General features: G+C 45.1%; 1 protein-coding gene across 1 annotated transcript in view; it reads right to left on the minus strand.

Moving 5' to 3' along the window:
• The window catches only part of LAMC2 (laminin subunit gamma 2), a 45,180-nt gene extending 21,161 nt beyond the window's left edge, over positions 1-24,019 (minus strand). Inside the window, exons 1-8 of the mRNA XM_035123663.3 lie at positions 23,778-24,019; positions 12,786-12,974; positions 10,200-10,335; positions 10,008-10,100; positions 6,057-6,193; positions 3,598-3,717; positions 1,299-1,488; positions 298-407 (exon numbers count right to left, since the gene is read on the minus strand). Of these exons, the coding sequence (XP_034979554.3) occupies positions 298-407; positions 1,299-1,488; positions 3,598-3,717; positions 6,057-6,193; positions 10,008-10,100; positions 10,200-10,335; positions 12,786-12,974; positions 23,778-23,862 (1,060 nt within the window). The 5' untranslated portion in view covers positions 23,863-24,019. The remainder of the gene's footprint in view (positions 1-297; positions 408-1,298; positions 1,489-3,597; positions 3,718-6,056; positions 6,194-10,007; positions 10,101-10,199; positions 10,336-12,785; positions 12,975-23,777) is intronic.

Here is a 24,019-nt window from a genome sequence, read left to right on the forward strand (position 1 = left end):
TTGCCTCTGCCTACTGCCTCTCCCTCAACCACCCTACAGCTGAGGGGGAGGCAGAGGAGAGGCTTGTCCCGCCTCCACATGTGGATTGCCCCGCCCCTGGCTGCAGGACACGCCCCCCACACCAAGCTAGCTACACTGCTGCCCCCTTGATCCTTCACAGAAATGCAATTGACCTGCAGAGAGGAAATGGCTATAAAATAGGGCTTATAGGCAGAAACAGTAAAGTAATAAATAATCAGAAGAAATGTATATGACCCATTCTTTAGCCCAGATTTCACTATCCTACTCCCAACTCACTGTCTCCATAAGTGGCTCTGATCCGAAGAGCTGTCAGGTTCCCAATTAATTGGCGATACTCTTTGCCGCTCAGCCTAGGGCTCCAGTTGCTGCTTGGGTGCTCGTCCAACCTGAGTGTAGGAGGGGATGAAAGACACGAGAAGTTATATGAGCAGTCTCTGCACCACCATACTTCGTACAATATGCAACTAGGAGTGAATTTTTAGAACATGGAAGACTACAGCACACTGTTATTGAACTGCTGACCAAAGGGAAAGGCCAGAACTGCAAAGAAGATGGAGAAAACAAGAACACTCTGTGACCAAGGAAGCACAGAATGTGGAAAGGAGCATAAAATTCAGTTTACTCTGAGAATCAGTGAAATCAAAAACAAATACAAAATCCATCATTTAGGTCTTCACAAACAGTGCCTAGGGTGCAACTTGCGTTTCCTTAATGATATTTTTTACCATCGGAACATGTTGCAACATGAGCAGCAATGGCTGGAATTCAACATCACACTCTTCCAACCATCCTGTCTGCGCAAGTATTCCAGTTTGCCAGACAGAAGAATGCTGTTCTGGGGGTTCTCCTGACCACCCCTTGAGCTAATTTCAGGGGATGCAGGGGCACAAGGGGGAGAGGCACTGTTGTGCAAGCAAGGCTTCCACTAAGAGGGCTCATTAGGTGAATCCATCACAATAAAAGTGATTGAAGACAACGTAAAAAGAAATAAAGTGGGTTTATGGACCAGGAATTGATGTGGGCAACTTCTCTGGGACATGTACAAGTTACACATTCAGTTCAGGTCAGGCAAGGCACTGGTTAGGAATTGAGGGCCTCAACTCTACTTTGTGTGAACTGAGAGCATGATCTAAGGATGCATGCACAAATCTCCAGAAGTTGCACGTTGCAGATTCGTAGCGGAGGGCAAGCTGCTTTTGAGGAAAACCTGTCTATCATTGCTTTGAGTTGCACTGCAGGGTACATTTGGGTGTTCCCTTGCGTCCTAAGCCTTTTACCTGAATGTATAGGTCCTGCTGGCTTTACAAGGCAACATCCTTCCATTAGGCATGAGTGGGGCAGAGATTCTTAAACCAGCTCCTTCCAAGATCACGTCATGTTGTGAAGGGTGACGTCCAGGTCGGTTCACGCGATAATCAAAAGACAGTTTCTGGCTGTAACTTAGTTGATGGTTCCCAAGGAACCTGGCTACAAAATACACACAAAAGAAACACAAGTTCAAAGTACGGCATTTGCAAGTAAAATGCAAATGTGACCTGTAATGCAAATGTGACCTTGATTTGACAGGACTAGCCTTAGGTATAGCAGGAAGGAGAATTTTCAAAGGACCCCCATCAATACCTATAACCCCAATTCCATTCATACCAGCCTGCTTGAACATGAAGACTAACAACAGAGTGCTTTAAAATTTGCTCTCAACTAAGGTCATTGTGGATGACACAAGTGAAAGGGCCTTTTCTATGGTGGCCCCACAGATCTGGAACTCATTCTCATCTGACTGCCAGAAGGCTAACACACTCCAATTCCTTGCAAAAGCTTTGAAGACCTATGTTTCATGAGCATTTCATGTGACTGACTACTATGAAGGCTGAGATGTGTTTCCTTTAATTGTTTTGCTATGAAAAGTTTGCTTTATATCATGGACTGCATGTGGATTTTTAAAATTAATGTTGGTTTTCTAATTTGGGGGAATTGTAGAATTATATCGTGTTTGTATATTATGAATTGCAGATAGTGTACTGAATCTATATTATGTGAACCGTCATTCATGAGTTGAACTCAGATGGGTAGCCTATAAATATCTGGGGGGGGGGATGAAAAAAATGTGGCTGCCAGTGGGCTCTAATTTCATGGTTAAATCCTTGCTTATTTATTTAATTTGGATCCCACTTATCAGATAAAAATCTTTCAAAGTAGCTCATATCAACCAAAATGATTCAGTGCACACTTAGGTGCATTTTGAAGATTTATTATTTCTGTTCTGAGAAGGTCATCTTTGCTTTCTCATTTTTAAGGACACTATAGACATCTTTTCGGGTATTGTTTTCTTGTAGATATTCTCATCAAATTTGCAGATGACACCAAACTGGGAGGGGTAGCTAATGACACAGAAGACAGAATCAGAATTCAAAATGACCTTAACAGACTGCAGAACTGGGCGCAAGCTAACAAAATGAATTTCCATAGGGACAAATGTCAGGCTCTGCACTTAGGCAGAAGAACCAGATGCACAAATATAGGATGGGGGGCACCTGGCTTACTAGCAGTACATCTGAAAAGGGTCTAGGGGTGAACCACAAGCTTAACATGAGTCAACTGTGTGATGCAGCAGCAAAAAAGGTGAATGTTATTCTAGGCTGCATCAACAGAAGTATAGTGTCCAGATCAAGGGAAGTAAAGGTACCACTCAATTCTGCCTTGGTCAGACCACACTTGGAATACTGTGTCCAATTCTGGGCACCACAATTTAAGAAGGATGCTGACAAGCTGGAACATGGGCAGAGGAGGGTGACCAAGATGATCAAGGGTCTGGAAATGAAGCCTTACGATGAATGCTTGAAGGAGCTGGGTATGTTTAGCCTGGAAAAGAGGAGACTGAGAGGAGATATGATAGCCATATCTTAAGGGCTGTTACATGGAAGAGGGAGAATGCTTGTTTTCTCCTGCTCTGGAGGGCAGGACTCGAGGCAATGGCTTCAAAGTACAAGAAAGGAGATTCCAACTAAACATTTGGAAAAACTTTCTGACAGTAAGAGATGTTTGGCAGTGTAACGGATTCCCACGAGAGGTGATGGACTCTCCAGCCTCTCCATCCTTGGAGGTTTTTAAGCAGAGGTTGGATGCCCATCTGTTAGGGATGCTCTAGCTGAGATTCCTGCATTGCAGGGGGTTGGACTAGATGACCCTTGGGTCATCTACGATTCCATGATTCTAGACATGAGGAAAGTGACATTCCAGCCATGGATTTCAGGATTTGTGGTTGGGGGTAGGATATAATGAATGGATCTGTTGACATAAAACCATGCCAAGTTTTCTGGAAATTCAACCTAGTCTTGTAAGCACACTTTCAACACACATTTAAAATAGGGCAGAAGGAAATTCTCCAGAATTAAGAGCAATTCCTGTTATAACTTGAGTGTTAGAGTTGTCTACAAGCCAGCAAGAATCTGTACTAGGATTTCTGCATGCAAGTAGACCAACAGGCGTCAATTTGTGAGACATTTGATAGTATTGGCAAATAAATTGTGAAGTTCAATTGTCCTTGTGACTGCTCCTGTTCACCACGGAAACACACACCTGGAGCCATGAAATAGATAGGATCTGGCCTTCTTGCTGCCACATAAACTTCTTTATAATGTGAAGACCACTGGAGCTGCAAAGGAGACCCATTTCCTTGAGCTTGCCAACCTTCATCACCTGGAATACAAGGAAACCCACAGCTAATTAAAGTGAGCTGGAAATCCAACCATACCCAACGATTCAGGAAACGTGACTGGAGGAAAGAAGCAACAAACAGCTCTTTTCATGTTACACAGTCCGAAGAAAGGATAAGCCATGTCCCCAAGCTCATGTCAGACTAGTGATGTCAAATGCTTAGGAAAGCATTGTATCACAAGAGGTCACAGGACCCATTTCTACAGTAAATAGAATCAGGCAGTCTTCTTCTTCTTCTTCTTTGGCGATCACTCGTAGCCATGTAAGGTTGTCTTCCATAAACACGGTTTTAACAATGGGTCCGTAAGTGACTGTGGAGGCCAATTCTGGATCTACACGTCCTTCCACAGTGATGGGACATTGGTTTCCAGGCGGGAGTTGCTCACGGTGTGGATTTGCCAAGCGTGCCTTCCTCTCCCTTGCGTCCTGAGATCAGGCGGTAAAGCTTTCTGGACTGTAGCAAGTACTTCAAGTTACTGGTGAGAGTGCTGAGCACTTGAATATTGACCCACACATAGAAAACTAGCATGTTGGGGTGGGGGTGGGGAATCAACCTAGCCTTCCCCCCAATATGCTCATTTTCTATCTGCAATACTTTTGGGGTGGGGCATTTCTGACATGCACTCTACACCTGCAATGGGCATTCCCAGCTGCTTTGCTGGTTCAGAAAGAACATAAGTGGAAGCACTTTCTGGCAGGGTGTGCAAGTGTGCAAGTGCACACACACAAACACACACACCATTCTTAAGAAAGGCAATCACATAACTGCATCTTATTGTTCAAATTCCATCACTTAAAAAGCCAGAAGCACAACCAAAGTTGTGGCTGCCTATTTTTCCTTGTTTCCTGTCCTATCCTTTCCAATTGCTTGAGGCAATTTTGCTTTGTACCTTGGCATATATATGTGTGCAGTGCTTTTTTTTCTAAAAAAAAAGTTTAGGGGTACTCTCTTTTGGACTCAAGAAAATCACTGGGAAAGGAAATGAAGCCGCCATCAGATTCACAAAATGTTTAGGGGTATGCGTACCCCTGCATCCCCCCTGAAAAAGCACTGTATATATGTGATCCTTCTGAAGGAATGACCATTTAATTGGAGAGTGACATGCATAATATATCCTTTATCACAAGGCTATCATTTCCTGCCCCATCTTGTAGGTATATGGGATCAATTTTACATTTTCTATTGATGCAGGGAAACATTAGCTGCCTCCATTACTGGACTGAAGTTTGTTTGCTGGTGATGAGGTTTGCTAAACGGAGAAGCAAAGCAACAGGACCAAACAATCCCTTTCTTTCTTAAAATCTTCCCAAGAGCCTAGTTAGACATTATTTTGTCAACAATGTGTGAGAAGGAGATCAAGGCTCATGTATGCTCTTGCATGCGGACACACACACATACACACCAACTCTCTGTCTGTAACTGGTGTTTATGCCTAGATTGAGAGAGGAGCATGAAACATTAGTCTAGCGAGATCTTGGGTACTGGTAAACCAGGTTTTGGTTGGGGAAAATATTGAATTTACCTGGGGAAAGAAAACAGCATGGGCACCTGCAAGACACATTCCCACTCATACTGGAGTTCCAAAGTAGTGCTTGAGTCTCTACTCAGAATGGGGACAGAGTGGGGCCAAATAAGGAAAAATAACCAGGTATGGAACCTGTAGCAGGAGCAATACCCCCCTGATCCTCAGACCATCAAACCTGACCTAGAAGCTCTTACAGAATTCACCTGATCTGCTCTAATCTATTGCAGCCAAAGAGCTAAGTCTACAGTGACACTGACACACACACACACACACACACACACACACACACACACACACACACACACTCCATTATTAAATGGGAAGTCACCATTGGCCATGAATAAGGATGTAAGAAGGCAGAGATTTCTACTGTATTTTGACTTTTCTTCATCACAATCAGTTTCTGCCAAAGACTATGGTATTCATCTCACTGACTGTGAGTTAATATAATTTATGTCATTATTTATGCAAGTTGCACAAGTTATAAATTTAATGTAATTAATGTCATAATCACACACACACCATTCATTTCAATGCAAAGGAAAAGCAAATTCAATGGTGGGAACCATATTCAATTATGTGTAATTGGAGGACTGAAAACAATTCTCCAACAGCTCTAGCCATGAATGTTGCTGCATGGACAAAGGCGGAGGCATCAATCTACTCCCTGTGTCTCTATAGTGCAAACTCTATTATGCCTAATACTGGCAATTAAAATGGCAGCAGAGTTCAGTGTAACACCAAGTGTATTGATCATGAAAAAGAGAAAAGGCAAACCCCAGTGAAGTTTTTTACCTTGCTCGAAGGTAGAGGTGATTTTACGGATGCTATAATTTTCTGCACTGGAACATGTTGTTGAGTGCCCATGACAGAAGCATCGAGAACAGCCCTCTGGGTTTCCTGCATCTAGGTTGTAATAGCCCTGCTTGCAACTGTGCAAGAGATAAATTAACACACCACACAATTATTTTCTTGTGCATTCATATTCACACACAGAAAGCTGACATGTTGAATTTCCAATCCTGATACTTTTGCTTTATCTGCTGTGACAGGATAGCTGCATCCTCCTGTGAATAAAAACTTGATGGTTCTCATGTCAGCCATTACCACAAATCCTGTGCTACCATTCTTGTTCAAGTCATGAATTCATGACAGAATGACTGGCACTCACCACACACACAAAGGTACAGAAACAGGATTCTATCCTGTGCTATAATCTGGTGAAAATGTGGGTTTGAGAGTAGATCCACACTGTTCATTTAAAGCACATCAAACACACAGTTAAAGTAAAAAAGGTAAAGGACCCCTGGATGGTTAAATCCAGTCAAAGGCGACTATGGGGTTGTGGCACTCATCTCGCTTTCAGGCTGAGGGAGCTGGCATTTGTCCACAGACAGGTATTCAGGTCATGTGGCCAGCATGACTAAACCACTTCTGGCGCAACGGAACACCATGACGGAAACCAGAGCACACAGAAACGCTGTTTACCTTCCCGCCACAGTGGTACCTATTGATCTACTTCCACTGGCATACTTTCAAACTGCTGGTGGGCAGAAGCTGGGACAGAGCAACAAGAGCTCACGCCGTCGCGGGGATTCGAACCACCGACCTTCTGATCAGCAAGCCCAAGAGGCTCAGTGGTTTAGACCACAGCGCCACCCACACTGTTAAAGTACATTACTTCCCCAAACACATCCTGGGAACTATAGTTCCCCCCCTCCAACAGAACTATATTCTCAGCAACAAACCGCAGTTCACGGGATTCTTTGTGGGGTGTCATGTGATTTAAATGTGTTCTGGATGTGCTTTTTAATGTAAGGTGTGGATCCGTGATGTGCTCATCTCAGTGCAACTTGTCAGTGGCACATTAGGGGATACCACGATGTCAGACCCTTCAAGTGTCTCCATTTTCCAGGGATGTCCCTGATTTAGAGAAGCTGTCTTAGTTTCTCATTTGATCCTGGAATGTCCTGCTTTCCCGTAGGACAGTGATGGCGAACCTATGACACGTGTGTCAGATGTGACACGCAGAGCCCTCACTGCTGGCACGCGCCCCATCGGCCAATTCACGCTGTTGTTGTCCCCCCCCCTTTATTCTCCCACTTCTCCTACAGCTTGTCTCCGCTACAGCTTGTCTCCACTGTTAAAACCAGGATCCTTTGTTGTTGTTGCTGCTGGTAGCCAGAGATTGGTTTTTTAACCCTTTCTCTGCTGGTTTTTCTGGCGCTTTGGCAGACTATGATTGGGTGTAACAGCGTTCATTTTTTTACCCGTTCTGTGCTGGTTTTTTGGGTGCTTTGGCAGACTATGTCGGTGCTGCGTGTTAGTTCCAGCGAAGATATTATTCGTCATTTATTTCTGTTCTCTTCCCCCCCCCCAAAAGCACAGCAGCTTTGGGGCACCCCCCCAAAAAAAAACTCCAAAACTTTGGTCAGCAGCTCCCCCCCAGAAAGCTCAACAACTCTGGGCACTTTGTGATAAATAAGGGGTTTGGGGTTTGGTTTGGTTAAATAATTAGTTTTTGGTTTATTAAATACAGTTATATATTAAAATTATACATTTTTGTTATTTAAACTATAAATATCACGAAATTATGCTTTTTTTGCTCGGTTTTTTGGCGAATTTTGACACACCAAGCTCAAAAGGTTGCCCATCACTGCCTTAGGACATCCCTATTTTCATTGGAGAAATGTTGGAGGGTATGGAATTATCCGACCCCCAAGCTTCATAAAGGCAATCCTGTACAGCAGGGTCCCCAAACTAAGGCCCGGGGGCCAGATGCGGCCCAATCGCCTTCTAAATCCGGCCCGTGGACGGTCTGGGAATCAGCATGTTTTTACATGGGTAAAATGTGTCCTTTTATTTAAAATGCATCTCTGGGTTATTTGTGGGGCAAGGTCTGAGGGACAGTAGACCGGCCCGCTGCTGAAAAAGTTTGCTGACTCCTGCTGTACAGTCATACCTCGGGTTAAGTACGCTTCAGGTTGAGTACTTTCAGGTTAAGTACTCTGCGGACAGTTTACTTCCAGGTTCCGCCGTGTGCACATGTGCAGAAGCGTTCTGCGTGCTTCACGCATGCGCAAAAACGCTCTATCGGTGGTTCATGCACGTGCGCTATCGCCGCTTGGGTTAAGTACTTTTCGGGGTGCGAATGGCACCCTGGAACCAATTAAGTACATTTAATGTTTTATTATGTTTTTACAGTATATATATTGAAAACTGCCCAGAATGGCTGTGGCAAACCCATAAGATGTGTGGGGTATAAATATTAAAATTAAAATTATCATTATTGTCAGAGGGTCGTCGTGGCTACTCTAGAGTAACTCTGCTTGAGTCCAGTTTGTCTTTAAAGACGTTTATTAAGTTATTTACAGTGTAGAGACAGCTTAAAACATGACCTCTCATCCCAAATCAGAATCCAGCAATGGCGTACGTCTGTTCCTATGCCAGCAAAGTAGTCGGGGCACCCCAAAACGCCTCCCCCTTGACCTGCATCACGGCGCTCTCCTTAACTCTTGCATCGGAAGGAGCAATGCCCTCTCAGTCTCCTCCCTGAGCAGTCGGTGCCCTGGCTTTGCAACATCCCTGAGCCCCTGTCTGCATCTCTCTGCCCCCCGAGCTTTCCCATTGTTCCTCGCTCTGAATTCTCTCCCCCTCCAAGTCTCTTCCTCCCCCTCTGGCTGCTTCAGACCCACTGCTGTTAACTGTGCTTGGCGAGGTGGACGTTAGGATGGTGGGGGCTGGCTCCCTGTAGGGAGTCACCCTTACCATTATGGAATGGGACGTGCCTATTTTCATAAAAGAAATGTTGGAGGGTATGCTATGGTGCTTTACAGATTAGCACAGAAAATTCCAGTCATCATCACTACCACAACTAATGACATAGCAGTGCCCACATTGCAAAGTCAGCCTGCTTTACTAGCCCATCATGCACTGCACTGGTCGTGTAATAGGCTTAGACTGGGTTTGCCACCAACTAACCTTTCCCTTTGGTCAGCATGTCTAGTGCCTGTGGTTTTGGTATGAACAGGACCAAACCTACCCCCACCTGTTTTAGCTGGCCAGTCAAAGTTGTTCCTGAGCGTGACTGCCGTCGCATGCTGATAGCTTCTAGAAGCCACAGGTGAGAGGTGAGTGCAGGCTGGGAATCAAAGGTGGACCAAGTATCCCAGAAGGAGCATGACGTATCCCCCACCAAAGGTACTAACCCTCCCTTAACACCCCATACACACCAAAGCAACTAATACAAATGCAAAAATAAAAAAATGTTTGAACTAGCACACAGCAAAAGGCAAGAATGAAATGGAAGGAATAATACGAATGGAATGGAGATTGGGGTTAAGTGGGCAGAAGAGGCAGGATGAAGGCTGAAAGCTGTATTTCAAGGATTAAGGCTGAAAGTTGTGCATTGACTGAAAACCCCCTTCCTGGCTTCTGAAGCTCTGTTCTGGCCACCAGAAACTAAAGACCTACATTTCCAAATATTACAGAAGCCACATTGCTTTCTCAGTGGAAACTGAAGTTCTCAGTATCCAAAATACTGGCACTAGATACCACATCCCATGCTTGCACGTTGAACTCAATCCACATAGCCTCCATTTCTGAATCAGAGAGAAAGCTACGTACATTTCTGTTGGGTTTGTACGCTAAGTGAAAGAGCAACTTGAGCTACCAAGTGGATTCCTTGATCATGACAACTCTGAGCACCATGAAAAACATTTAGCCACGCAAACTTTGTGCACACACCTGCCACATCGCTCCCCTTCAACAGCTGCCTTGCAGATGCAACGTCCTGAAACACACTGGCCCGTGCTGCCAGCTGGATCACAGTCACAATTCCTGAGAAAATTAAAAGACCATTTTCAAATGAAGCTCCACACTCCTCATTGGAACACATTCGCCAGCAACAAACAGCTCCACCGACCCGACAGCACTTACTGTATTTGCCCAGCAGCTCTGCAGCCAGATTCTGAGAAGGAATGGAAATTGTGCTGGCATCGGTCGCATTTATCACCTGTCACACCAGGTTTGCAGGGGCACCGTCCCTGGTTATCACACTGTACACTGAAAGAACCTGTGAAGAAGGAGTAGTAGAGACAGCAATGGAGTCAATATTTATGATTCTCATCAGGTTTATAGCAATTCCAAGGAAACACAATGTCGCATGCGAATAAGTGAGTTACCCCATATCATTTGCATAGACAGATGTTGCACCTGGGCCAGGTAAAACCCCAAAAACCACGTGTTCCAGAACTCACAACTCAGATGAAAGTGCATGCTGGGAGCCCAGGAGAGATTGTAAAACAGCACCCTCTAGCGATGGCCACAGTGGTACTGCACCTAGGAAAACTTCCCTCTCCACAGCATCTGGACTCGGCTTTACAGACTGGGCTGAGTGGAGGTGGGGGCTCGCCTGGGTGGGGAATGGGGAGGGGTGGGATAGGTCATGAGTCAGGACAGGGTGGGGCCAATTACAGGGATGAGCCGGGGTGGGGGGAGGAGGGGGCGGCATACCTCATGGGTTGGGGCAGGATGGGGACAACCACAGGGGTGAGCCGGGGTGGGGAAGGAGGGGGTGGGATAGCTCATGGGTCAGGACAGGGTGGGGGGAGTCACAGGGATGAGGCATACCTTCGGGTCCCCATAGCACAATAACAAACAAAACAAGTTTTTGGAGTCCTACAGACCTGGCATGCTTCCAAACAGGTAATGTATTGAGCATTCATCTTCACTTATTTGCAGGGTGGTTAGATGATGTTATGGCAAAGCAAGTGTCACTCTACATTTCCCAGTGGATTCCACCTTCACTTTCCTTATTGCAGAAAGTCCAATCTTTCAGGCAAGCAGTTTGTTGCACAAGACTTCTCAGCCAACTATGATTGTGCAAGCCGGATCTCCCACTTGAAAGTAGTAACAGTCTGGAAGCGCCCCTTGGTTGTGTTGAGGAGAACAGCTGCTTTTGGCTTCTCCTCTCCCTGATCTCATTCAGAGGAACCCAACTCATGGTATGCACTGGATCCACAATTCTCCATGTAGTGAGTGGCTTTAAGGGTGCCAGAACATTTGTGACAACTGGCTTATTTTGCAAACGTATTTGGGTTGAGTGTAGACAGAGATACGCAGCATTAGAACCTCAACAGAAGGGCAGTGCCAAAGAATGCTCCAACTACCGCACAATTGCGCTCATTTCACACGCTAGCAAGGTTATGCTTATAATTCTACAAGGCAGGCTTAGGCAGTATGTGGACCGAGAACTCCCAGAAGTGCAAGCTGGATTTCGAAGGGGCAGAGGAACCAGAGACCAAATAGCAAACATGTGCTGGATTATGGAGAAAGCTAGAGAGTTCCAGAAAAACGTCTACTTCTGCTTCATTGACTATGCCAAAGCCTTTGACTGTGTCGACCACAGCAAACTATGGCAAGTTCTTAAAGAAATGGGAGTGCCTGATCACCTCATCTGTCTCCTGAGAAATCTCTATGTGGGACAAGAAGCTACAGTTAGAACTGGATATGGAACAACTGATTGGTTCAAAATTGGGAAAGGAGTACGACAAGGCTGTACATTGTCTCCCTGCTTATTTAACTTATATGCAGAATTCATCATGCGAAAGGCTGGACTACGGTAGATGAATCCCAAACCAGAATTAAGATTGCCGGAAGAAATATCAACAACCTCAGATATGCAGATGACACAACCTTGATGGCAGAAAGTGAGGAGGAATTAAAGAACCTTTTAATGAGGGTGAAAGAGGAGAGCGCAAAATATGGTCTGAGGCTCAACATCAAAAAAACCAAGATCATGGCCACTGGTCCCATCACCTCCTGGCAAATAGAAGGGGAAGAAATGGAGGCAGTGAGAGATTTTACTTTCTTGGGCTCCTTGATCACTGCAGATGGTGACAGCAGTCACGAAATTAAAAGATGCCTGCTTCTCGGGAGAAAAGCAATGACAAACCTAGACAGCATCTTAAAAAGCAGAGACATCACCTTGCCTACAAAGGTCTGTATAGTTAAAGCTATGGTTTTCCCAGTAGTGATGTATGGAAGTGAGAGCTGGACCATAAAGAAGGCTGATCGCCGAAGAATTGATGCTTTTGAATTATGGTGCTGGAGGAGACTTTTGAGAGTCCCATGGACTGCAAGAAGATCAAACCTATCCATTCTGAAGGAAATCAGCCCTGAGTGCTCACTGGAAGGACAGATCGTGAAGCTGAGGCTCCAATACTTTGACCACCTCATGAGAAGAGAAGACTCCCTGGAAAAGACCCTGATGTTGGGAAAGATTGAGGGCACAAGGAGAAGGGGATGACAGAGGACGAGGTGGTTGGACAGTGTTCTTGAAGCTACGAACATGAGTTTGACCAAACTGGAGTGCCTGGCATGCTCTGGTCTATGGGGTCACGAAGAGTCGGGCACGACTAAACGACTAAACAACAACAACAACAACAGAACCTCAACATACACCGCAGTCCCACATGATTGGGGGTGAGGGGCTTTCCCACCTGCCCCTCAGTCCCTGTATACCTTTGGGGTTGCAGCTGCAGGGTGCACAACGTCCTTGAGGTTCCTGGCGATAGAAGCCCCCCTTACACAGCTCACAATTATTTCCCTCTGTGTTTTCGGCACAGTTGAGGCACCGGTATCCATTTCCTGTTCGTCTGAGTAGCTCCTTGTCGAACATGCACTGCCTGGATTTCCCATTGCAATGGCAGGCTGAAAGCAAAGAGAATAGTTAGCCAGCTAAATTAACAGACTTAATACGACAAAAACCGAAAGACAAGACTAAGAAACAATGGGAATGCTTAAATGATTACTTAAAGAAAATAGGCTTGGGAAATAAAACATGGCTATGTTTGGAGTAACCCTGCAGGACAAGAAACACAAGAGGGGGAAATTAGATTAATTATTATGGGTACAAGATAGTATATTATTATGAGACAGAATAAAGAAACAGTAAAATACAAAATTACTGTGCTGAAAGCGGTGGAAGTGTTCTACGATTTAAAGAATCTTGCTGTTAATCATTTTTTCTTTCTTTTTTTCTATATCTCTTACTTGTCTTTTCTAAACTATTTCCTTTTTTCTTTCTTTACACTCTATGATTTCTTTAATTTCCAATGTCTACTCTTTTCTTTTTCTTTCAAATTATCAAAAATAAATTAGCTTAACAGCTTGATTAGCTATTGTACATTAAGATTAAGTATGAAAGGTATATAAGAAATAATGCAAAGTACAATGAATGTAAGTTTTATCTTTATTTTATTTTTATTTTTTCCAATGTATTTGCTGTGAATCTTATGATTGAAAACTTTAATAAAAATTATATTAAAGGTAAAAAATAAATAAATAGAGAATAGTTAGCACCATTCAAGAACAACAACCCATGTGGCAGTTCCAGAAATTGGCTCACTATTTTTACTTGATGATCTACATTTAAAGGCCACCCTGTTGGTAAGTTCAGATCCAAGCTACGCAAGTAGAAGTGACTAGTCATGCAACATTAGCCTGATTCCTTCATCCCAGAAAACTGGCTGGTCCATTGGTTCCAATGTTGACAAGCCAGTTTCCTCAGCATGCTAGTTTTCTATATTTGGGTTTTTAAAAGCTGATTCTCTTCCCACTGCAACCTACAGTGGTAGAGTTCAACAAGATGCTTTAGTTAATGTGAATGCTTTGGTTGAGATTCCTGTCTTGCAGGGGGTTGGACTAGATGGCCCTCAGGATCCCTTTCCAACTCTACCATTCTCTAAGAACTGTGCCCTGTGATTATTTCAAATGGAGTAGGTTGGGCTTAAGGCACTGCCATGCCTTCTCTTAGTCTTCATTTCTCTCACTCTACTCCATTGCCCTTTCAGTTTAACACCAGCAATTCAACTCCCTTTCAGCCAATATGAAACGGGAGCTAAAACAGCAAGAATATTAGTGATGGAAGGAAAGAAACACAGGTGAGGAATTAATATGGAACCAGGAAACTCTTGTCACTCTCATTAGTAATATCATTAATCCCACTTTACAGCATATGCATGAACAAAACCAACAACTTGTAACTCAAAGTTAGAGTCATGAACAAGATCAGCAAAGAAGCATTGTCCAGAGAACAAATCCCTCTTCCCATCTCTGCCTATACATTTTGTTTATCATAAAAATGTCTATAACATATTTTACAATAACAGCATATCATAAAATTTAAAAATAAAAATAGCAAGATGATGCTGGTATCCAAAAGCAGTGTTGGCATTGCATCCTACAAAGGGGACTCTGCTCCAATACATATGTTAGTCTTTAAAGTGTCTTGGCCAGGACGTAGGGTTGCCAGACTCAATACAGGACAGGATTCAAACTTCAAGAAAGAAGCTTCCACCTAAACATTAGGAAGAACTTCCTGACAGTAAGAGCTGTTCGGCAGTGGAATTTGCTACCAAGGAGTGTGGTGGAGTGTGGTGGCTTAAAGACCTCCAAAGGAATCATAGAATCATATGATTCTATGATTCTATTATTCCTTTGGAGGTCTTTAAGCGGAGGCTTGACAGCCATATGTCAAGAATGCTTTGATGGTGTTTCCTGCTTGGCAGGGGGTTGGACTGGATGGTCCTTGTGGTCTCTTCCAACTCTATGATTCTATGATTCTAGGACTTCTGTGCCTTTAATTGCCCTGCTCTCTTTTGAGTCTGGAAACCTTAAAGAGAAACCAGCAGACCCTTTGTTTAATTTCCAAGCAAAGGGTCTGCTGGTTTCTCCTTAAGGTTTCCAGACTCAAAAGAGAGCAGGGCAATTAAAGGCACAGAAGTCCTGTCCTCTATTGAGTCTGGCAACCCTGCCTGGAAGCAGAAAGAGAAAGTAGCTATAAGGAAAAACCAGAAGCAGCTGCACCATGAGGTCTGCAACCAGTGGACTGATGGGGTCATTCTCCATAGCTGTTGCAGCAGGACTACGTTTTAAAATACTGTAATCTATATGAACTAATCAATCTGGGTTAAAATAAAACAGAACATGAATTGTGTGTGTGTGTGTGTGTGTGATTCTCATGCTGAAACAACAGGGAAGGTGTTCCCTCAATCCCATATCAAAAGCCTCTCTGTTTCTATGACAAGCAACCTGTTTCCCAGTTTCTTCCATTGACAGGACTTATCTAAGAAAGGAGAGGGAGCCCCATGACCGACTCTGTAACAAGGAAAATATGGCTCCCCTAGGGGAGACTCCCAGGCACTATGGATATTCCATCTTTAGACCTCAGAGAATTCATGGAGTTGAATGTAGCGTATCTCTCTTCCTACACTCAGGACCCTCTATAATCACATCTGGACCCCAGGAACAAAACAGCAGCAAACCCAGAGAGAAGCAACCATTAGAAAGCAAAGTATTTAACCTGCACCTTCATCAAGCTCTTCCCTGGGCTGGCTGTTAACGTACCAGGAAAGGTGGAGCTGCAAAGCCTGCTAGAAGTCTGCAGACGGGCCAAACTACATTTCCCAGAGTTATTTGGGAGAAGCCAAGGTAGATGAACAAGTATAAACGAGTAGAGCTTGGCAGTGTAGCTGTGCCCTAAGGGGTTAAGGTGAATTTTGAGGAGGAGCTGCAAAATAAACAAATCTACCAACATTTTATTAATGTGGTTTATTTTTAGTACTGAATTTCTGTTTTCCAAGCACAGGATTTAGGTTGCTTTCCCCCCCCCCCCAATGTTTGTGTGCAGAGTACCAACAAGCCCAGAAGAAAGCAGAGGGAAATTTTCATAGCCAACCTTTTTGTAATGAATACTACAGAGAACCATATACTTAAGAATTACATCTCCGTCACCTACAAAGTTTGCAGAATTATCATGGGTGTTACAGCGCTTTTGCTACCAAGTTCTAGTTACAGGTAGGTAGCCGTGTTGGTCTGCTGTCTAAACGAAATAAAAATAAAATAGAAAATTTCATTCCAGTAGCACCTTAGAGTCATTGGTATGAGCTTTTGTGTGCATGCACACTTCTTTTGCTACCAAGTGTTAGTCTCTGAAACACCAAGAGCTGCTCTCCACAGCTGCTCCTGCTAATCCTCCGCTTGGCTGCCAACACATACGATCAGGTTCAGGCACGACACTTGCATTCCAAGCACCTGAGAGGTTCCAGATCCTGGGTCTGCCAAGCCAAGTAGAGCTGATCTCATACCCTTCAACGCTCACTCAGCGGCACCTGGAATTTAATCAGCCCCCCCCCCCCGGCAGAGCCTCAGCCCATGTGATTTCCCAGGCTCCCTCAATGCCCCATCTAGCTACGCCTGAAGTTAGCTTGTGTGGGAGCCCTCCCATTACTGCAGAAGTGGGTCATTCCCTGCTTTCCCAGTATCTCAGGCTCAAATAGCTTGCTGCAAGGAATTCTGGGTGTGCATTCCTCCACATTTTTTTTAATAAAAAAAGTCATGTCCTCATGTCTCAAAATGACTCAGAGGACAGGAAGACGAGGTGCAGCTTCTTAAACCTTAAACCCAAGTCGGGCATTGCCTTTTTAGGCATACACTGAAAACTGTGGTGGGTGATTGAGACAACTGTCTACCTTACACAGGTTAAAGGTAAAGGTAAAGGGACCCCTGACCATTAGGTCCAGGCGTGACCGACTCTGGGGTTGCGGTGCTCATCTCGCATTATTGGCCAAGGGAGCTGACGTACAGCTTCCAGGTCATGTGGCCAGCGTGACAAAGCCGCTTCTGGCGAACCAGAGCAGCACACAGAAACGCCGTTTACCTTCCCGCCAGAGCAGTACCTAACCAAGCAACGGGAGCTCACCCCGTTGCTGGGATTCGAACCACCGACCTTCTGATTGGCAAGCCCTAGGCTTAGTGGTTTAACCCACAGTGCCACCCGCGTCCCTAAAACAGGTTACTGAGGGCCAAACTAGACATTTCCTTAATTATGGAGCATGTAGCTATGTATTCCTGGAGTGTGAGGGCTGCTGCATGCTGAGAGCTGTGAGGAGCCACAAGTGAGAGCTGAGTGCAGGCTGGAGACCATAGGTGGGTAAACTACCCCAGAAAGAGCATGACATGTATCCCACCAGAGGTGAGACCCCTTGTGAGAGGAGCTGGTGGGTCTCAAACCTTCAGTGAGTAGAGACTTGCCCTGCATGCAAAGACAGGCTCCGGTGGATTGGGAGGGTGAGATCAATGGGTCTAACAGTCAAGAAGGCGGTTTCTGCATGTGCTGTGTAGAGGGAAGTGAGTAGATGGGGCTCATCCACCTGGGAAGGGAGCCCATCTGGGAGAAAGAAAACTTTGACCTTAAACCACTGCTGCTTTGCGGGATATTTTCGGGAGAAGAAAAGGCTAAGGAGTAAACCCTACACAAATCTGGAGTGGAGTCCCCAAGTCAGTTGGATGGCATCTTGTATGCCTCCTTCTGGCAACTCCTGCAGCCAAGCTGGTGTGAAATTTATTGCTCTGCTTTCCTTTGGACCGCATCAGGGGGGCCCAGGACCTCTAGAGGTCACCAGTGCTGGTAACACAGTGGTATGATTTCACCCCCAGAGGCATACTCCATTGTCTCTTGAGACAGACAGATGCCAACAGGCTATGCATATTGTTTTCTTAAACAATTACTGGCACAGGTGAGACAGTTCTCACTGGGAAGGCAGCAAGTGAGAATGGGAAAACTTCTCCTCATTCTTCCACCCTGACTGGACCAGAGATTCTCTCCCCTCCTTAGGAGGGACTCCCCCTCCCCACATCAATATCTAAACTAGACTCCCCCTCCCCACATCAATATCAGCTGCAGCTCTCTAGGTGGTTATTTGGTGGGGGGAGAGGTGAACTTTGGCTTCAAGGCTTATGCCTAAGGCAAAAGTAATGATAACTGAATCTAAACCAGGGTCCCCAAACTACGGCCCCCGGGCCGGATGCGGCCCAATTGGCCTCCCAATCCGGCCCGCGACGACCCCCACCGCCTGCTGCCACCACCCGCTCTTACGGCGCGCGGCGCGACAGCGATCTTCAAAATCGGCAAAAAATCGCCGAATTTTTTTCCGACCGTGTGCGTGTGCGCATGCGCACGGGCGCGCACTCCCCCGCCCTCCGGCCCGCTGTGCGCGCACTCCCCTGCCCTCCAGCCCGCCGTGCGGTCGGCGCGGCGGGCACCGGTCCGAAGCCCGGTAAGTCTGGGGACCCCTGATCTAAACGAATACCAAGAAGGAACACTGGTCTTTGTCTTCCTTCTGTTTAAGCGAGGTGGGTATTTACAAAAGACAAAGAAACTGACTAAGTTCACAGAATGCATTCTAAACGATGGTTTGCAGTGCACTAATCACACATTAATCTGTTCAGCATTAGTCCATTCAGACATCACAACAAGCCATAAACAAGAAAATTGTGGTTTGCAATGCCAGCTCAAAACCAGCTTTCTGATTTGCCAGCCAATCACAAACCCCATTTTGTAAATTTAGCTGTTAGGCTAAACCACAGCAAAGCTTGCTTTGTTAAATTCTGTGCCATATCTAAATTAACTGACTCTCATGTGTCTCAGTTGCTATTTTATATAAAGACCACTTTAAGCCACGGCATCTTAGTTCTCACTGAGGTGGTGGTAAATATATTGTGGGGGGAAAGGGTTGCACCAATTCAGCCTGCAGATGTGGAGAATCCCATGACTGAATGCTTCTTTACAGTTATCTAGTACCGTTTGTTATTTTCCTATGTAGAAGGAATTCTTTTGTGTGAAAGAGCATTTAGTCATGTGAGTCTTCACTTTTCTTCTGGAGTGGTGAAATTCATACACAGGTTTACCCTCCCAGTGGGAGAAAGACTTGACACTCTTTGCACATTTATTTTTCCTAACTTAAAAAAGCCTAATATGGCAATGACTGCTGATTAGATTGACCAACACATATAATTAGCACTGCATTGCAATTTTCGTAGCCAATAGCTCAACTTGCTTACAGATTACATCATCCAGTCTTGCCTTGATTCTGCTGCTGCTGCTGTTGTTTTCTCAACGCTTTGTGTCTGTCAATAGCCTCTTTGGAGGCAATTACATCACGATAAGCGTGTCTGTAACTGCATGTGTTTCCACAAGATAATTTCACACTTCTTCCCAGTGCTGATGCCTGTGAAGTTTCTTCACATGGCTTTTCTGAATGAGATTCTCAGTGCTTTCACAATAAAACTTTACATATGGTCCAGGACTGGTTGGACAACAGAGGAACCAGCTGGGGACCCCAAGGGAAGGAAGGCTCAGAGCCCAGGGAATGGTGGTGGGACAACAATGAGCAGTCACATGGAGAAGAAAGAGAAGAAAGACTGGGGCAGGGAGGTTTCAGAAACTGAAGGGGTAACAGGGCTTAGTGAGCAAGAAGAGTCTGTGGCGGAGGGAATTTCAGACTCGGAAGATGGAGCAGGAGAGAAGGGAGGCCGAGAGGCTGAGATGAGTCAGGCTGGTGAAGAGACATGGTGTCTCCCTCTGCTGTGACAGACTCCCCTCCCCACCTCAGAATGAGGTGAACATAAACTGATAGATTTGAGAGAAATTGCATAAAGGAAGAATTGGGGACCAATTTGATCCTGAAAGGGTAAACAAGATACAGGTGCTAGGAGGGGACAGGTCAGCAGCAATGTGTTGGAGGACAGAGCTGGATGTGACCTGCACCTCCTCAGCCAGCCCTCTGCCCTCAGGTGCTGACACTGCCCTGCCTCCAGTGTTGAACTAAGACTGAAGTAAGATGCAACTGCCGGTATGGTTGGCTTCTGTATGTGGAATGAGGGAGCACCATTTTGTTCTCAGGCCTTGCAGCCAAGCTGCAAAAGAAGGGGATCAGCCGTGCCTCCTCCGCCACTATAGGAAAAGAGCCTTCTGAAGTAAGATGTAAAGGAACATACCATATATATACTTGAGTATAAGCCTACTTTTTCAGCACCAAAAATGTGCTGAAAAAGCCGCCCTCGGCTTATATTCGAGTGAGGCGGGCGGTGGCGGAGAAAGGCACAGGACCAGGGGTTCGGAGAAGCGCTGCGCTGCGACTCTCACTTTGAAGGTGGTCACAAGCTCCTTTGTTTGTGTTGGGTGGGCAGAAAGAAAAGGTAACTCCTGTCATTTCAAGGTTCTTTCCTAGTGCTACTAGAGATGTTCATTTCTTGAAGAGAACTACATATTGGAGCTTTTAAAGGGATGGGTCGCCCCTTGATATTTTCCATGCAATGTGAGGAAGTAGTAGAAGGTCCAGACTGCAGGCCCAGAACAAAACTCACTGGCCCTGTCTTCCACACAGACTGCCAGCAGTGTGGTTAGGTTGGGCTCTGGGCTTAATGGTTTAATGCCAAGAGATGGGAGGACTGTTTTAGAAAGCAGTAAGTGTTGCTTACTTCAAAATGGCCTTCTTGATCATTCAGCTGAGAGCGACCTTGGACTCCAAGGCTCTTGCCCAATCCCAGGGGCTTTGAACAAAGTGTAATACATTTAAATACAGTATACATAACAGGTTTAGATAATATTAAGCGTTAAGCCCCTTATTCTGTCCCCTTTCCCACTCCTTCCCATTCACACCTGTTTTCCCTGCCTCTTGGTTCAAGAGCTTGCTCCCATTCCCTTCGACATTTCTCTGATGAAAATAGGGACATTCCATGCCTTGTCATTTTTACCCCGCTCATCTGACTGGGGTGTCCCAGCCACTCTTGGCAGCTTCCAACATGTATATAAAAACATAATAAAACTATACAGGGCTGCCTTCAGGTGTCTTCTAAAGGTTGTATAGTTGGCTTGGGGGTTACATAACTCCATACCATCCAATGAAAACAGGGACATCCTACCATACCCTCCAACATTTCTGTGATGAATATAGTGATGTCCTAAGAAAAAGCAGGACATTCCAGGACCAAATCAGAAACTAGGATGGCTTCTCTAAATCCAGGACTGTCTCTGGAAAATAGGGACACTTGAAGGGTCTGTGTACCCTGTCCAGATTGGTCATCTTAGACCTCCCAGTTGCAAACATTCCAACTCCAGAACACAAAAGAAGCCAGTGTTCTGTAACCGCTGAGAAAGTTCACTCTTCACTGGAATGTTTTTTGGTCCCTCCTCGCGTTACCATTGCTAAATATATTAGTTTTTCCCCTAAATATTTTTTCCACTTCTGCAAACCTTGAGGTTTCCCCAAGGCTGATACTTCCCTCTTTATTACGGATGGTCCCATGTCGGCTAGATAAACATCTACATTTGGGATAATAAGTTCACTACTGGCATCTATGATTCCTCATGCTCTACAAGTTCAGTGTTGGTTATAATTCCCTCTCCCTTGAGATCTATTTTTTTTCCTGTGGCAGCTGCGTATGGATATGTGTGTGTATATTTGCACATGTGTGTGCCGTGTATGTTCTTAGCATCTGGCTATCTCAAGAGATAATGGAGTGTGCCTCTGGGGGTGACGTCAAACCTCTGGGTTACCAGCATTGAAGTGACTTCCCCAGGATGCAAGCCTAGGTGGTATGTATGGAGGTCTTGGGCTGCCCAGATGACAAGACCCCCTCTGAGCCTCACTGATGTGGTCCAAAGGAAAGCAGAGCAATGTGTTTGGCACCAGCTTGACTGCAGAGTTGCTGGAAGGAGGGGTACAAGGTGCCAGCCAACCATCTTAGGGACTCCACTCCAGATTTGTGTAGGGTTTACTCCTTAGCCGTTTCTTCTCCCAAAAATATTCCACAAAGTAGCAGAGGTTTAAGGTCAGAGTTTGCTTTCTCCTAGATGGGATACCATCCCAGGTGGATAGGCCCCATCTGCTCACTTCCCTCTACACAGCACATGCAGAAACCACCTTATTGACTGTTGGACGCGCTATTAGTCTTGTCCACTCAATCCACCGGAGCCTGTCTTTGCATGCAGGGGAAGTCTCTAACTCACTGGGGGTTTGAGACCCATTGGCTACTCTCACCTGGTTTAGCAGGCCTGTTGAAGCCTTTCCCGGAGTGTTGAAAATTGGTATACAAATAAAATGAATGAATGAAATAGAAAGTGAATGAAAAGAGCGTGGCAGTCCCACACTAAAACATCTAGTGTGGAATCACCCCTTGTCTATAAACAATTGTTATAGCTAACAAATTATAGTTGTCTTAATTCTTGTTCTCTACATTGCTATATATGAATGTTTAGGGATTCATAAGACAATTCTCATTATTCTCTTCAAACTACAATTCACAGGATTCCTTGACACCGCCATAGGAACAGTGGTGTAAAACTGATATAAATGTGTGGCCAAACATATGAGTGGTACTAAATCCAAGTTAAAAACTCTGACATGTTAGCCCACAGTGAGTTTATGAAAAGTGTCAAATGCATAAAATTAATTTTGAAGACACTGGTAGAAAAGCTGAGAGAATTACATCACAGAAACCATCCTGCTAATATAAAAAGTGAAGAATTAACACCAACACTGTTGATCAAGGGCATACAGGGACCGTATATACCGTACTTGCATGATATACTGTATATACTATGAAAGCTGAATTTCTGTTTCTAGCTCAAGATCTAAAACAATTTAGTAAAACAATTATTAAGAAAATGACAACCCCCCCACCCTCAGTTTCTTCCATTGCAACAACAGCCTTATATAGAGTAAGACCATTGCTTTATCTAGCTCTTTTCACTTTTCAGGATTTTAGACTGGAGACCTTCTCAATCATACCTGGAGATGCTAAGGAATGAAACTCAGTTTCTTCTGTACACAAAGCAGATGATCTACTACTGAACCAAAACCCCTCCCCATTGCCCCAGGAAGCATATAAAAAGTATTGGAATAAACATGTCTCATTTGAATGTATATTCCATCTGAAGATTGAGGTAAAACACTAAGGACAGCATTTTCAAAAGTCCCTGAATGAATCTAAATCAGGCATCCCCAAACTTCGGCCCTCCAGATGTTTTGGACTACAATTCCCATCTTCCCCGACCACTGGTCCTGTTAGCTAGGGATCATGGGAGTTGTAGGCCAAAACATCTGGAGGGCCGCAGTTTGGGGATGCCTGATCTAAGTTTACTGGGGAACAGCATTCATCCACTTGTCACCTTCTTACTCAAAGACCTATGGTGGCCTTATCCACTAGACTGATAGGACATTTGTCCCCATCGCTGACCGATTACCGGGTGTGACCATATCTCAGCCCAGACACCCAATCAGGATACAGATAATACATGAGCAAGCTTGCAGTTGCTAGGCGACCCCAGTGTGTGCTTCACCATCTACCTCTAACTACCGGTAGCAGATTTTGGAGGAGAAACGCGGGCCAGACCTAAGGGAGGAAGCTTAGATTATGAAGATCTGGTCCCATCCTCCATATCGTCCACATGCTGAAAACGTTACTGCCCAGTTCCCAAGGCATTCCACATGCTCATAAAGAGAAAGAGCCTTCAGCTTAGCTACTTCTCTCACACAACAAGGGGTTGCTCAGCAGCTGGCCCACGGGGCTCTTGACACCAAAACAAGAGTCAGGGAAAGACAGAAGACTGCAAAATGAAACGCACTTCCCCAAACTAAAGTGGAAAGATTTCAAGCTCGTTTGCCTCACCTTCTCTTCTTTGAATGCCAACAGCTGACGGGAGGAGGAGAGTGATTGCAAGGCAGCCGACAGTCACCAGCCAGTGCTGAGGCATTCCAGGGAAGTTCGGAGGGCTGTGTTGCCCAGAAAGTGCTCAGGTACAACTCTTCCAAGCAAAAGCCTCAAGATCAAGGGGCAAAGCTGTGGGGGGGACGGGACGTGCAGCTGAAGACAATTCCACCCGGGCCTCCGTTTCTTGTTTCAGGTGCTTT

Source organism: Zootoca vivipara, chromosome 7 (genome assembly GCF_965207765.1).
Source record: "Zootoca vivipara chromosome 7, rZooViv2.hap1.1, whole genome shotgun sequence".
NCBI lineage: Eukaryota > Metazoa > Chordata > Lepidosauria > Squamata > Lacertidae > Zootoca > Zootoca vivipara.